This window comes from Thermobia domestica, unplaced genomic scaffold (genome assembly GCF_964235325.1).
Source record: "Thermobia domestica unplaced genomic scaffold, izTheDome1.hap1.1 HAP1_SCAFFOLD_269, whole genome shotgun sequence".
Taxonomy (NCBI): Eukaryota; Metazoa; Arthropoda; class Insecta; order Zygentoma; family Lepismatidae; genus Thermobia; species Thermobia domestica.
In genome coordinates, this window is record NW_027655984.1 from 14758 (window position 1) to 32256 (window position 17499).

At 35.2% G+C, this 17499-nt stretch overlaps 1 protein-coding gene across 6 annotated transcripts in view; it reads left to right on the plus strand.

Annotated features, from left to right (window-relative positions):
• Positions 1-17499, plus strand: part of LOC145676649 (uncharacterized) — a 100180-nt gene that overhangs the window by 12805 nt on the left and 69876 nt on the right. For 5 of the 6 annotated variants that reach the window (XR_014129422.1, XR_014129421.1, XM_081747491.1 and 2 more), the window contains exons 3-4: positions 2714-2854; positions 11275-12122. Coding sequence is in view for 4 of the 6 variants with exons in the window: in XM_081747491.1 (XP_081603617.1) it covers positions 2714-2854; positions 11275-12122 (989 nt within the window). In the remaining 2 variants the exon portion in view is untranslated. Of the gene's footprint in view, positions 1-2713; positions 2855-11274; positions 12123-15190; positions 17083-17499 lie in introns of those variants that run through there. The other variant, XM_081747493.1, reaches the window with a different exon arrangement.

Sequence of the window (17499 nt, forward strand, 5' to 3'; positions counted from 1 at the left end):
ATTTAATAGGATTTTCTGCTTCTTTGGATAGATTGGCTAGAGTAGAATCATATTTTTTTAAATATCTGTTTCAATTTCTATGTGGGGGGGGGCTCAGTGGTAGAGCGTTCACCTCCAGTGCTTGGGGTCCCTGGTTCGATCCCAGCTCGCGCCGTGTGGACTTTATGGTGGACAAACACCGTGCTCATGGGTTTTCTCGGGGTTCTGCCGTTTCCTCCCACTTTCTTCATTCCACCATTTCACTCATTTCTCATTATCACCGTCTCCTTTAGCCTAACCGGCATAATCGTGGGACGTTAAACTTAAAGATTTCATTTTTCAATTTCTATGTGCGAAGTTCTTAGAAGTTTGTTTCATTATCCTTTTGCTCATTTTCCTGTGATTGAAATGCCGCTCTCATCTATCTAGAATAACGTTTCTCAAACTGTGATTCTCGAGATATGCTCTTGTAGTCCTCTTACAGCGAACATTACTTCAAAAAATTAAAAGTATCAGACAATACAGTTGAGAGCCTCAAACAGGTATAGATTATGTAATTTAATAAGGTAAAGATGATGTAAATCCGAATAATATGTACATATGTTATTAGAAAATATTCCTAATATCCTTCAAATATTAAATAACAGTTACAAACTTGTATTTTCCTATGTTAATACCAATATTAAATTAAGGAAAATTTAATATTATTTTAAAAGCATAATTAAAATGGCATACAAGTATATTCACAAAAACAAGAATAAGGGAGAAGTGTAGTGTGGTCCGTAGAATATTCTAATGAAACTAGTCCCAACTTGAAATTTGAGAAATGCTGATCTAGAACATGTCAGGGATCAGATAGGATATTTTCATTACTATTCAAGATCTTGGACCACATAAAACCCTGACTGACACTCTTTCCAGAGTTCATTCATGCCTTAGTATACTCTAATCACAAAACTTAGATAGCCTTTCAGGGTTTAAGTCCAAAAAGTTGAACCTACGATCTTTTCCAATTGCTATAAGTCTGCACACAGGAAACTCCATTTACGCTAAGTGCGTAATAGATGAGAGAGATGTATCATGTGGATGTTACCACTAAACAAATATATATAAATTGATCTGTTGTAAACAGTCATAAAAAGAAAGAAATAAAATGATCAAAATAAAACTTCATATATTAGGTTGGAGACGATCAAAGCCTGTAGAAAGCGCAAGATCACGAAGATAGGAAGAGCTAAAGGCAAGAGTTGTTTGAAAATAGAGACTTCATGGTGTAATCTGTGAGGTCACGTATCTGCATGCTAATCTTCATTTTACCATAACAAATTATAAATAATGTGCGTTTTATTGAAAAAGAAGTAGTGTGTATGATGAAAGAAAATTATTAATATAACATTAATATGTAATACACGTAAACATTAGAACATTACCTAAACAAATTATAACTCGTCGTCTTCTTGTCTTTGGTGTATGCTCTTGAACACAAAGCAATAGATAGAGATGTTGATTTTGCAAATTAGCTCTCGAATTTTTTGTGCAGCATGAATCATTATATAAGAAAATAATTGGCCACTGCGTTATTTTATCAATATTAACATAACGACAACACTCGTTACGTTCGTATGTCATTTCTATGGCTCCTGAATATCATTTATGTCAGTAAAAGTGCCACAATTTATAATACTCCTTGGCGAATAATATAGTATTGCTTTATCTTAATAACACTGAATAATAAATGTGGCATTAAGTTTTCGTTTAATATATAGTTTAATAATATGTAATAATCTGTCGTAGTGCAATTTGCAAACATATGATTTTATGTTGCATTGGTAACTTGTTAATGCTGGACAATATTGCAAGGTATATCAGTGTCTTCTTGTCGAGTTTGCGTCTACAACATTTCAGCATTTCTTATGTATTTAAGCCCCCGCCAAGTGAACTTTGTGGTGGACAAACACCGTGCTCGTGGGTTTTCTCGGGGTTCTCCCGTTTCCTCCCACTTTCTTCATTCCACCATTTCACTCATCTCTCATTATCACCGTCTCCTTTAGCCTAACCGGCATAACCGTGGGACGTAAAACTCAAAGATTTCATTTCATTTTTCTTATGTATTTAAGTTACAAGTTTATTTCAAGATGAATTGTTTATCCTATGTATTATAACTCGATTAAACAAATAACAAAGCTGGAATATACAGCAAATTCCTTACCAGAAAATGTATGAGGAAAACATAACAACAATAATACCCATTAAAAAAAGTACACTACGAGCTCTTCATAAGATAGGAAAGTGAATAAGTTGGAAGAAAAGAAGAGAAAAGTTAAGGAACAGGAAATAGCTGTGCGGCATCAAGGGATGTACTTCTGAAAATTTATAGTCTTGTAATATTAATGTGAAATTTTTCAAATATTAATGTGAAATTTTTCAAAATGAAACCTTTTATACTTGCATATACCGTAAAATCCGACAAATCAGACGTACCAGCCTTAGTATTTAGAAATAACTTATTCTAGTGTTCCTGCTTCGTGATATTTTGTGATTTACAGAAAGCATATTGCAAGAGTAGTAGCTTTGGGAAATAGACCCTATGCTATGCTGGAATGCGGGGTATAGATATGGGTGTAGATTTGTGATTTCCATTTGATAGCTATAGTACAGGTATAAAAATAGATTAATAAAAAAATAGTTATAAGATGATAAATACTGTAATCTGAGGAACTCTTTTGTTCGACAGGTATCAATAGATGACCCATTTTCTAATGATGTTTGTATAGACTGCCTTGAGTCATTAGAAAACTTTCATGTATTCCGTCTGAAGTGCCATAACATCTTGCAACATGTGAAAACAGAACCATCAGTTTCTGAGGCAAATATGGTAAGTGAAATGAAATGAAGTCAAATCAAATGAAGGTGATAAGAAAAGATTTTTATATTAGTTGTTCCCAACTTAAGTTAGTGGTTCCCAATTATTATTATTATTTTTTTAAACTAAGGAGACACTTTACTGAACGCCCGCTACATCATGACGCACTTTTACTTGATTTTTTATTTAATAACTAGCTGAACTTGCGCTCTCTACACAGCGATGAGCATGAATCTCTTTGTCATTCCTCATAACATCTGTACATGTCCCTTTACAGACACAAGTGAAGGTCGTCTTGATAAAAATCGGCAAGGAAAGATTTTTTCGATTATTTTTTCAGTATCTCGCCGTTTGCAAGATTTGAGCCTATAATCATGGAGAGTTTCTAATTCATGTATGATCAGCGTTTTTTTTCTTCTTGCATGCAATATGTAATAAGCAAATACATTACACATACAATTAATTATAATTTCAGTGATATATGGTATTCATTGTGCAAAACACTCCAAACAATAAAGATTCATCTTAGGCTGGAGAAATGGTTATCCTTCGTTTTTCATTATCATTTGGCCATGAAACAAATGTCGGATAGATATACTAACCCCGTATACATATGTGTGATGTTGGAATGTATAATTCATAGGATATGATGCTTTACTTTTTAAGAAATTTCAACACTTCCAGTGTACCCCTAAAAAATGCAGTAAAGAAATAACAGCCATTTTTTTAAAAAAAAAATTCAATTAGAACTGAGCAATGTACAGAAAATTTGCAATCGATCAGGGAAAACGGCATCTTTCTAGAGCCTATGGTATCCGAGAACTCACTGTAGAAAGGATTGGCCACAAACATAATTTTTTTTACCACAAATATAACCTAGCATTTTAATATATACAGTAGATAATATAATAGTGAAACATTACAAGTTTCTATAAAGAAGTGACTCTATATAGTACAGAGCATTGTTGCTGCCGCTGAAGGCGTCGACTGATATAGTCTGTCTCAGAATTGATTTTAACTTACTAAATGCTTAATTACGCTACACCCTATGGGATTGCTTTATGCACCGGTGTATTTTACCTTAAACTATAGGTTCACGTCCAATATAGCCTCGATCGAGAAAAGAATGCTTAGTTTCAACAAACGAACAGTCGATATAAAAATCCAATAAGTAATTTGGATAGCATGAAATAAAATATAATCCATTTTGTAGTTTATACAGTATGCGGCAAAACAAACAGTACTGAAATTACGTCATTGACATTTATTTATTTATTTATTTGTTGTACAACATAATGAAACATAAGAAATGATGTTAAATGGATTTCAACTAAATGTTGCTCAACATATATTGCAAATTTAAGAGGAACCGCGCTTGTACATCATGTGTTCAAAATGTTGACCATTACCTCGCGCACATTCTTCATAGCTGGCTTCTAGATTGATGAACGTGGTAGTGAACACGAGTTGCTGGAACGACAAAACGAATGTCCGGATCTTTTCTCTTACCACCAGTATAGTGGTAGTGATTATCTGTTCGGAACATTGCTTCCTTCAGCAAACCCCATATGAGACATCTGAAGCCATGAGATCAGAGTACTGGGAAGGATATGGAAAATCCGTTCCACGGGAAATCAAGTGACATCCAAACTCTCGTGAGCAGAACAAGTGACTGTCTTGCAATGTGGGCAGTAGCTCCGTCTTTGCTGTATCTATTGTTCTTGTAACGACAGAATTTTGGCGCAGCAAACCGTGCAAGAATGGGTCAATAATCAACTGTCAATTGATGTAGCGATCAATATAAATATTGCTTTCATCATTGAAGTATATGTTGCTGATGAAGTCTTCATCTTCATATGCCATAACTAACACTCCAGAGCAATACAGTAAAAGCGCTCTCATCTCCTACAGTGAGACACTGTCCCACAGCATATGACTGGAAATAGTCCTCGATAATAAATGCCTTCTCCTCTGCTGTGAGCAACATTATCTTTGATATTGAAAGTACGCGAACTATAAAAATTAAATGATCCAATTTCTCTTTATGGAAGTCAATTTACCGTTTTTGTTTTGTGAAATAATCAACAAGTTATTAAGATATTCAAACGAAAGACTGTCAAAGAATATGCTTAAGATGTGAAAATGATTTACACATTTGCAGATGTCTCTGAAACATACCGGAAACAAAATTTGTGAAGGATTTACGTCGATGTCAACAGCAGTGTAATCTTCCACAACAGTAAATATATTCTTCTATTTTTCGAAATTTGAATTAGTACTTAACAACACGATCACACTTTTGCCGAATGTGCCCGCCCTTGTCGCCAAGTACAACACTCAGTTCATTGACAACATCGTTGAAGAGTCAAAGCTACATCCTGAATTCTTCTTAAGTAAACTTCGAACACTTTGATTGAAGATGCATCATCTACATCAAAAGTATCAATGATTCTTTCGACTGATTCAGAGTTATTAGCATAATAGAGAGGGGCTCTTCTCTAACGTATGTACCCATCTCGTTAAGACGCTCTGAGATAGGAGCGAAAGTTGGATTTTGTGGTTGCAGTGTTTCGAAGATACAGCCCTTTAAAGTTTGTCAGCTACCTACAACAGCTCCGACTACTGCTAATTGCTTATTGAAACAAAAATAAACATAAAAAATGGATGAAGATATAGCTAGAGCCATGATTTCTTTTCAACGAACTTTACAAGTTCATTACTGAATTCTCTCTCTCTCTCTCTCTCTCTCTCTCTCTCTCTCTCTCTCTCTCTATATATATATATATATATATATATATATATATATATATACAGGGTTTGGACAAAAAAATCTAAAACGTTCGCAAAAGTGTGAAAATCATACCTAGTATGGTGTGGGGCCTCCTTTTCCGTCCAAAACAGCTTCGATCCGACGTGGAATGGACGTATACAGCTCCTGAATCATGGTGTGTGGCATTTTTTACCGTTGTTCCCCCAAAATATGCTCCAGTTCCTTAAGGGATGCTTGTGGAGGGTAATGAGACCAAACACGCCTTTTTAACTGAGACCACAATGGCTCAATGATGTTCAGATCAGGTGATTGTGGGACCCAGGGGAGGTGTGATAGCTCCTGGTCATGCTCCTCAAACCATGATTTCACCGTTTTTGCAGCGTGACAGGGTGTCAAATCATCTTGGTAGATGCCATCACCACCAGGGAACAATATTTTGGCCATGGGTAGAACCTGGTCCCCCAAAATTGCCTCATACGGCTTAGCATTTATCATTCCATGCAGGGCTATGATGGGACCTGCAGAAAACTACGATATCACTGCTCATACTGTAACAGAACCACCCCCTCCACGCCTTGCACCACTGGGTATGCCTCTTCGCATTTACTGCTGTGACTAGGGGTTTGGCAATAGCGACCCTGCCATGAATTTTGATTTTATGAAGTTCCCGTCGCAGTGTTTTCGATGAAATCGGGTTCTGTAGACCGGAATTGAGTTCAGACGTAATTTTCATTGCAGTGGTCTTCTTTTTAACTGCTACAATCCGTTTTAATGCCCTCCGTTCCCTATCTGACATAATTGTCTTTCGACCACAGTTGTGCTTTGCAGACGTCGTTTGCCCATGAATTGTGTATGCCCTCGTGACATTGGACACAGTGCCTTTCGATACCAACACAATATTCGCCACTGTTGCCACTGAAGCTCCAACCAGACGGGCATCAACAATCATTCCTCTTTGAAAGTCTGTCAGGTCGCCCATTTTACCACCACTTTCACACCACGACACTCACAGGTGAACTGGTTACTGGTGCCGGAAGAGGAAGGTCGACATGACAGATTGAAAACAAAAAACGATCGGCAACCGCAACACGTGTTGTACAGTGGAGGGCCAAACTTACTTGAAAAGAAATTATGGAATTTTTCACGTCAGTCATTCCGTTCCGAGATACTGGCCAAAAACGTTCCGATTTCGGGAGATTTAGGAAGCCATATCTTGGGAACGGTAAGTCATAGATAGATGATATTGGTGTTGTTGATTCAATTTGGAGCCCTCCATTTGGTAGAGCATCAAAAACTATCTCAAAGAAGTGATGGAAGTTTTCGCGTCGCTCTTGCCTTTCCCGAGATATTGGCCAAAAAATTTCCGATTTCGGGAGATTTAAGGAGCGATATCTCGGGAACCGTAAGTCATAGAGACATGATATTGGTGTTGATCAATACCGATATTGATTCAATAAATCGTCATTAGTTAATAAAATAAATTTAATATACAATTTGATATAGAGTCCGAGAAAATTAATTCTTTTTAAATTCGTTCTGGCAATGCTCTTGGAGCATTCTCAATTGGTTCATTATGGTCAGTATATTTTGTAACAATGTAGTAATTGTTATTTGTGGAATTAGGTAATTTAGTTATTGAAACATAAATGCTAAAATATTTAAATTATTTGGAAAATGAGTGAATATATAATGTACTAAAAAATAAATTACTGTATTTTCAAAATAAATAATTTATTTTTTTTAGTAAGGGATAGGTTTTCAAGTTATCTTTCTTAGAAAAAAAATATTGCTTTGTAGAAATGAGAGTTCCTGCGAAAAATTGTATTTTTGTAATCCAGGGTGAAGAAAAAGTATTTTGACACTTTTCCAATTTGAATCCTGAGAAGAAAATATGAAAGTCGCAGTGGGAGATGGTAGTAGAATGAGAGCTGCAACTTATACGGTGCGTGACAACAATGCCAGTCATACTGAAATTCGCCATCTTCACTGCAAGTTAGAAATTTCAAATGGGAACAGGAGCATGTCCCTTTATCACATATCAAGTAAGACTGACGTGAACTCGGAATTCAAAAGTGTAATTATTCCTTTTATGTCTTGAATGTTTTTCACTTTATGAACACTTAAAAGTTTGAAAAATCACATACCAATGGTATACGACAGCACATGTTCTATGTGGTGGCCTTCCCGTCTAAACCATAATCCTAAACGCCGTATCCATTCCGACTGCACACGCAGAAGAATGTCTGGTGAAATGTGGTCAATCATTACAAGATGTCCATATCAAGGAATCCATTATGGTTAGACACAAAAGTTGGCGAATTTTGTCAGGCAAAACACCTACCTCAAGAAGGGTACCCTCCTCTTTTCTCAGCACAAGCTTGAGACTGGTCATGGCGGAATTAACAGTTAAACAGGTGATATTGTTCGTGTGTGCTCTACTGGGCATGTACTTACCTCGGCCTCCGCCCTTTTGAATGAGCCGTCCGTGGTTGCAGTGAAGATGTGTTGTTTCATCTGTCTTGACGGTTGGTTCCCTTGTCTTCGTTTACCATATGGCAGGTAACCCCATGTTACAAGTAGGAGAGTGGGATTTCATAAATAGTGTAGCCCCATGTTGCGAGAAGACAGATTCTGAGTGTCTTCCAGTTATATTCTACTAGCGATGTAACTGGTGGAGGCTGGACTATCAAGCATCTGCAGTGTTGGTATCCAAACGTTATAAGGCAAGCAAACTTCCCACAAGCTGTTACAAGTACCAGCTACACAATCCCTCGGTGTGACCAATCCGGGCAGTCCAGAGTCAGTGGTACTTGTTGGTCGCCACTGAGAGAAGATAACCAGTTCTCTTCTGGCAAAGACTTCCAAGCAATACGGCACCACCTCCATTTACGGAAGAGGCACACCGGACGTTACCTGACCCTATGACTGTAGAAATGTCTGAATTCACAGACGTGGTCATTTGGGAATTAGCCAGAGCATCATCCTGCAATAATACTAACTTTAAATTGAAATACGAAATGCTTGAGAAACTTAATATGTATACATTACATGAATATAGCATTTGTAAAATGATTATCTTCCTTTAATATGGCAGCTGAGCTCTGTACACCCATGTCCGAAATGATTGTCGCATGTCTATAACTGTCTTCTTGTAAGAATATAATTTGATAATGATTTTGCAGGGTACTTTTAATACTGATACTATGTGTATAATCGGAAAATGTATGTATATTTGTGGTAAATTTCATAGGAAAAGAATTATAAATACGAAAATTAAAATGAGTAAAACAAAATGTTGCTAAATGGACAAGGAAGTTTTATTTTCATTTTATTGTTCTTATTTACTGCTCTTTTGACATGAAATTTTCCTCATACATGTCTTTGCTAATTATACACATACTAACATTATAAGAAATACTGGGCGAATCCGTTATCAAATTATATTCCTACAACAACATATTTATAGACATGCGACAATAATTTTGGACATGAGTGTACCTATCATTACTCTATAAAGACAAATGCAAATACGTGATAATTACATGGAATTTAGGTACACTCAATTGAATTAGTAAAAACATATACTAAAACACTTCACAGAGAGAATTGGAGGAATATAGGACGTAAAAGCAAGTGAGTCGTGGCACATGTTGAAATCTGCATATGATGTTATTTTATGAAGGAAAAGTACGACAAAGACTATTTACTAATCTCGTGACATAACACGAGGTCGTAGCATAATAATGAGGTTCCACAAAATTTCACTTAAATATGATGATCTCCATGAATCCATAACTAATAGGTTACTTTTGTTTTTGTGTGCCAATTGATATATTATCTCATGAGAAACATTAATTTAAAACAATATTCCTTCATCTTCTACAGCAGTCGTACAATATTACACATGTTTTCTTTCATGATGGTTAGGTGCAACACTTCCCGATCATTGGAAGTACTTTTTCGACTTCCACTGAGGGAATTTTAATTAATTTAACGTTGAACGAAGTAGAATTTTATATCCGAAATATTTCGTTACGAAGGACAATAATTATACTTCATGATGATTCAGTTAGAATTCCTACAAAAACTTACCTAATGATTTATAAAAGAAAAACGAACAATGTAGTGGTTTCAGTTGCCTTCACTCTCTCTCTCTCTCTGTCACACTTTCCCACTGCTCAAACTTCCATCTTGAGCGATGGTAACTGATGATAGCTGTTGTCCTAGTGACGGAAACAAAGGCAAGCGCAATGTAAACAAGTTATAAATTATAAGTTGCTTGTGGCTTATTACAAATAAATAATGTACTTCTGTCGTAACTAGACAAAGGCAAGTTGGAGCTCTTACAGCTGTACTAGGAAATATTTACTTCCAAATGACCATGTCTGTGTATTTAGACAGTCGACATAAGCCATTGAGTCTATTAGTGTGCGGAGTAAATTTCTTGGACGACTTTACTGACAGAGAGCAGTGGTCGGTACTCTTCTCTTAAATGGCGACCTACACATGCCATTTGGTCCTTCATGAAGTACCTAGTACTACAACGCTACAACGTGTACATTGTAATGTGTCCAATCATCGTATCCCGTCATTTGGAAATATTAATTATACTCGTCTTTTTCTCCTACCATTTCCAATACTCTCTCGATTGATACTTCGTCCGCCCATCTTAATTTTGAACATTCTTCTATAGCACCATGTTTCAAAGGCTTCCATGCTCCCGTTTTTCCTCTTCGGGAAACAATATAGACACTCATTTTAAAGCCAAGAAACGCAACGTTCTGATTTAGTTCCAGTTTCTTAATCGAATTTCTTGACTAGAGTTTTCAGTTCATATGTGATAATATTGTAATAAAAACAGTTGCATGTAGGCAATCATTTCTACCGTCTCTACTTTCTGATTATTCATCGTTAAGTAAAGACGGAAGAAGAAAACTGTAATACTTGGAAAAAAAAAGTGATAGGGTGACCATACGTCCCATTTTAGAGGTGTGTCTCGGTCGTCCCGTCAGTAGCTAAAAAAAAAGTAGTATTTGTCCATTTTATGCAAATGTAAGAAATAAATAACATACTCAGTACTTTTACTCCTTGTAAAGGTATTAATAATTAATAACAGCAAAGAGGCAAGAATTGAACTGAAATTCCCTACGTTAAACATGATCTATAGTTCGCAGTACTGCTCGAAAGGCAGCTGAGGTTTTAGCAGTTGCTTGTTTGTTTTTGAACTAATTTACGCAATGACTTGTTTCCCATTTCTCATGATTTTTCTACTTTCTTAAAGTAGGAACTTGTTCTTTTCAGCTGAAAATTTCATGGTCACCGTAATATGATCAACATTTTTTTTAAATGAAACTATGTGTAATCCCACGAGAATCGAACTCTGTATCTTGCACCAGTATAGTTTTTGAAGTTCACAATGTTGTAGAAGTAAGTAGTAAACTGTGAAGATACATATAAAATTTTTAGACCTTGTGTATCTGGAACAGGCTTCTTTATTCCTTGTTTACTACAGCTAGTTTATATTGTTTATTTGATACTTAAATGTAGATTATTTAAAATGAGGATATCATGTATTTTGGAAATAGAATTAATTATATTCCAATGTGAAAATAATTATATTAGAAAGAAAGAAGATTAAAATAATTTACTTATATATTCACAGGGTCCATGTGGAAGAACGAATGATGATACTCCTGGATGTATTGAATCATTTGAACAATTAATTACGAATCTCGTCAAAGAGAGTAATTTGAAGAATGAGAGCTCAAATGATGGACTTTCTGCATGTAAATATGCATCCAGCCCTTTGACTTCTATGGGGGAAAACTATAAGAATGTTTCACCTTTAAAAGTGTTAAATGGTAAACAGAATCCAAGCACCTGTGACTTGACCACTAGTACTTTGTTTGTTCCTGGAAGGCACGAAGCAGTAAACAATATAAAAGTCGAAGCGAGTGAAATAGGTTCTAGTAGAGAGAGTTATGGGTTGAATTTTTCTCATAATGAGAGAGAAAATTCTGGTGTTTTTGATGATATTTTGAATGTATTACAGAACTCTATTAATTGTCTAAAGCAGGAACCAGTGCCAAAAGGTACTTGTAAGCAACCTAATGATAATAATAGTATACGCGTGGGATCAAGAATCGAAAATAACATTGTTTTAAAAGACGAAAATCAGACGTCTTGCTATCCAAAAGACATGTCTTCTATAATACATAATAAATTTGTTGGTGATAGCAGTGAATCTCAAAAACTTACATTGAATGAGGAGAAAAGTACGTTGTTGGAAATGCTTGATCGCGAAATTGGTAAAATTTCTGACGCTTTTCAAATAGAATTGCAAGACTTTTGTTCACCGATTTCAGGAAACGGAAGTAGTGAAAATAAACTAACTGTTAAAGAACAAATAGGTAAATCAGGACATGTGTCTGAGAGTCACGACAAGCCTGAAAACAGCAGCGAAAATAGTATTCAGGGGAATGCATTAGTAGGCAGGGATATCAACACTAGGTAAGTATTTTTCATTCAAAGTCGTTTAGTCATGTAGTAACAATAGATGATATTCATTCTTCAGTGTGAGGTTAGTAGTTACTTATAATGATGATACTGAAGTAAATCTCAGACCATAGTCTTCGGTCACAGAACGCGAATTGTTTTTGAATGAATCTGCCGGAGAAATGGAACATTGCGTGTAAGTATATACAGTCTCGTAATGAGACATTTCTAGTTCTAGTTAAAGCTAACAGAAAGCAAGTAAAAATAATAAAAAATAAGAGGTCAATACAGTAACCTTATGAGGTAGGTCAATACTTATTAGTGTATTGAGTTTCTCCTGTTCAGACCATTTGGGCAACCAGTTATCACCTAAAACATCTGCTGCGCACAGCCCGACATCCTGGATTTTAGGTATTGTCCTTGCACTAAATCAGTAAAACAGCCACGAGTTGCCATTCACTTCGAGCGGGTCCTCACCGTGTGATGAGGTCTATAGAAGTCAACCCAACACACTAATGCCAAGATTCGGGGGACTACAACCGTTAGATAGTCTAGTGGTTGGTTTAATAAGAATAGGTTACGTCATCACCTATTCCAGTCTACTTACGGCATCATAATTTCCACGTACTTTTACTACTTTAAATTCACCTTTATAGACATTGTTTTAAATCAAAGCACTATTTTCATTATACTTTTATTGAAGAAATTAACGTACCTGATTGATGCACATAAAGTAAGAAAATATTTATACAAACTGTGATGCCCCCAAAGTCCAATTCGCATGCGCGATGGCATTTTACGTGTTACATATCCATAATCAATTTCGTGTTAACACTCTTCCACTTGGTTCATTGTAACGTTTGGAAAATCCTTAAATAATTTCTTCTTTAATGGCTTGTATGCAAAACTAACTTGACCTAATTTTTGCAAACCTAGTATTAATCTCGGAGGTCATGCATAACGTGACAGTTCTTTGAAACATTTTCGCGCACAATACTACCAAAAATAGCGTTTATACCTTTCCCAGCTTTTCTTTTTCTTTTTTTAAAAAATAGCAGCTGGGTTTAGTGTTGTTAATTACGTCATATTAAACGTATATACTTTAATTAATTATAAATACTTGACGAAATGATGTTATCTTTGTCTAAATACGATGCACTCAGGTACATTTATAACTTGCGTAATTTAAGAAGTACAACACAGAAGCTTTTTGGTAGAAGAGCCATGATTTGTCATTAACGTTCCACGTCACCATGAGTTTTTCTTTTTGAAAGTTACTTTTTCTTTAGCAACACACACAGACATCATGACAACGAAGAACCCTCCACTACTGTCTTCTTTTTCTTAGTTTAGCTTTCTGTTGCCAGGTGGTAGTGTTACAGGAGAACAAAACACTACTGGAAAGCGATGCATCCAAAGACTTCATAGGAATTCAATAAAGATCACTGAATTTTTCACTGTGGTATATGGAATAAATTTTTTTTGCTCAAAATTTGAACAGTTATATACTATCACCTTATCGTGAATGTATTCAGGTATGTAACCTGAGCGCTGTTTTATAGTTAGAAAAGTATTTCCATGTAAGATGTAAATAAATCAATAAATAACAAATAACTAACTAAATAAATAAAATAAAATATTGTAGTATATATTTGGTCAGAATTCGTTAAAATTTGATGCTCCGTTTATAACAGGTAGACTCAATATGATTTCATAAAGTACAATTAAATTCTTGTCTTAAATTACTTAGTTTACAAAAGTACTCCTGAAACCGTTTCCTCTATCTAAAGGTTACTAAAAATGGATAATATATATAAGCAAAATCTTCCTTGAACAGAAACAATTTCGCAAGATCTCTCTTGGATATATGGCCTCTCTTCTCGTTTTTGGTGGAATTCTCAAGTTTTCTTTCTGCATTTATAATTTTATGTCTATGTAAACCTGAATTTAATTCTTCACTATACACTTTGTGTGAAATCTCCGTATATTATTACCAGTATTCCTATGATAAAATTATTCTCAGCCAGTACACTGCAGTTCAGTTGTAGTATACTTTTAGAATCAATGAAACCTACGTAGTAGTATAAAATAAGAAAATAAATAAATGTCTGGTTCATTGTCTTTAATTTTGATTTGACTGAAAATGGTTCTTAACTGGAGACCGAATTACTGCTGTGAGAAATATGTTAATTTGCATGGTGTGTGATTAAACTGGGCGGTTGTCTTCTTAACGCCATTACTTTTGGCTTTTTGGGTTCACAGTATCATATCCTTAATTTAAGAGTCTTCCCAGTTGTCACATAATGCTGGTTCAGCTCTGTATATTCTGTGCTCTCATGTAAATCGAACCTTGAAGCACATACACTAGAGGTAAGCGAGCTAATCATACATCTGCATGGAATACTTTGTTTATATTGGCTTATAGGCTATATTTGTTATGTTCAGTGAGTTGCTCATTGCTTGCAAATTATACCACACATTTTTATCAATGTTGGCAGTTTTTCCTGTTGTGACAGGCTTCAGGTCGTCTAATGTACGGGGTTTATTCTGTCTGATCGGGGCGAATCGATGTCAAGGATTATACATTCCGAGCCTTCATGTGTGTTGTTCAACTTTTTTCACTTCTCGGTTTAGCGACATAACCTGATCTATCCATCTGTGACCGTTTCCTGTAGGGTTTCTAAAATCCTAAGTATACGATAATCTTCGAACATTAGACAACCTGAAGCTTGCTGCAACAGAGGAAATTACCAACACTAGTGAGGAAAAGTTTCAAAGTGCTTTCTACGATTTCTGGAAGAGGATCCAAATGCGTATAGGAACAAATGGGGGCTTTTGAAGGGCATCATTTTTAAGACTAAGAATTATCATGGTAAGTAGAAATGGCATACAACAACCTCTTTCTCTATATGTGAAAATTTTAGTGCGTTATTCTCATTTTAAAACCGTCCAACTCATCTTCCGGACCCCGTATATGTGAAGTACGACATTCAGGTCTGTAAATTTGCATGAGTATTTTTTTAATATTTTGTATGAGTAGTCTTCTATCGTCGCTTTTTTTTCTTTCTTTTCTTTTTTTAAAGTATTGGAAGAATATGAAGTCAGTCTTCGTAAGTTCCGGAGAGAAAAAGAAATTAATGTTTCAGTATAGCCAAGGCTATACGTTTTGTTGCTTTTATTTTTTTATAACTTTTTTTAATATGATTATAGGCCCGTATTTTTATGTAGCATTGAACTCTAAATATGCACATAACAACGTTAACAAAACTGATTCAAATATTCAAGGTACCAGTAAGATCGAAGTAAATTATTTACTGCCGAAATTTATAACAATTTATGATTTTCTGCAAAGTAGTCCTTTCCAATATTTTCTATTAAAAAAAAAAAATTCTCCAGAAAACTAATTGAAATAACTATGAAGATTATTAAATTCTTGACAAGGTTGCGTACTTGCAGAAAGTATTCTAGTTATTCAAGGGCTAAAGTGCATTCCAAATGATCATGTGTAACATCGTTGTTATATATATATATATATATATATATATATATATAACAACCGCATTTATATAAAAAGCTGAAGAATCTAAATGAGAGAATTTTTCGAATTTTGTTAGTCTAAAATATCGTCCACTCAAATTAATAAAATTCTAGTTTCAGTTGTTTGAGATGAAAGGAGTTAATTCTGTGACTTTTGAGACACTCAGATCTCTTTATTTATGTAACTATGTATATTATGAATGCAAATGTTAAAGCATATAAAAGTCATATATCAAGTTGTCTAAAAAATATTGAGCCTTTGGAGAATATATTTATTATGAATTGAAAAAAATAACATGATGAAACCGCATATACACCATTTTGTTCGATGATTTTTTTACTATTTTTCCAGCAACACTATAATCCCGTCGCTGTATGACTTCTGTGCTTTCTGATCAAAAAATTGTGGTGTTCACAGGTCACTTCTGAAACTTTAACACCATTCAGGGAGCGCTGCAAACATCGAAACAAACAGTTGTCTGACGTTATGAGGTCCGGGCTATGCGGTGGATGCATTAAAACCTTCCAGCCTCAATTTCTGATAGGTCGTTAAAGATGTTTGCAGTCTGGAATTGTCAACATAGTATACAATACCATTTCTGTAGACCAATTCCGATCGTTTCCTTTTAATTACTAAGGTCATTCGTGCTAATTATCGATAGTAGAAGTCTTGGTCTGTCGTTCTGCCCGACGACAGTAGCTCGTGATGCACAATGAATGCCAATCCAATCCAACAAACATATAGCATAACCTTACCGAGTGTCATGTGCTTTGCCATATACTGTGGAGTTTCTCCTCGCTTTGACTAGGATCTTTTTCGCATATTATTGTCGTAAGTTATCCACTTATTGTCATTTGTAATCAACCGCTTTAGAAATAGCTCGAGTTCGTTAAATTTGAATAGAGATTCACAGATAGAAATTCGATTGAGTATTTTTTTTATTTATTTTTTTTTTTTGTAACTTATGTGACATTTGAACGTCAAGGATCTGATTATAGCCATCTTTCTTCAAATGGTTTAACACTATTTGGCGATGTAAGTTTAGGTTAGTGGCAATGTCATGACTACTTACATAACGGTTCTGCTCGAGTTTTGCAATAATCATCCGTTTTTGCTGTAATGGTCCTTACTGCGAGGAGCGTCGTAGATATCGAATTTTTTCCATAAGGAGCGTTATGGAAATTTCCATAACTGTATCGAAATTAAATTGTAAAATGTAGCGCAGTTTTGCAGGAAAGTTGTCAGTCAATCTTACGACGTTTCACTATTAAAATTCCAACACTTCATACATCTACTATATTGGATTATCATCTATCAAATGACATTAGGCCTGACACGCTGCGACTTATAAATCCTGAGATTTGGGACACGAACGCCATCTCGTGCTTAAAAGATCAATGCTTCTTAGACAACGTGATATTAGAGAAAGTAAATTGTATTATTTCAGACGGAAACATGCTGAATAAATTCCTTATGTTTTTGTCTCTTTTGAAATTTTATTGTACTTTGTACACATGCAACAGAAAATTGGTGTTCAAAGTTCTTTAAGTATGCCCTTATGAGAGACCACCATAACCCTAATTTCAATAGAGAGTGAAAATTACAATTATATTCAAGGGAAAAGGCGTTAATGCCAACATCATTTGAGGTAGATAAGAAATACTGATTTGAGGACAAGAGTGAGGGTCAGGATAAATGCCTGTTGGAATAAACTTCCGCGGGTATAAATATTCGATCGGGGTGAGAATTGTAAGCATTTGAAGAGAGGCTGGAACATGAACGTCGAGGAGAACGTCACTTGAGCATAAGGCACCCGAATACTCAATTCTTTTCAAATGAAATGGAATTTCTAGT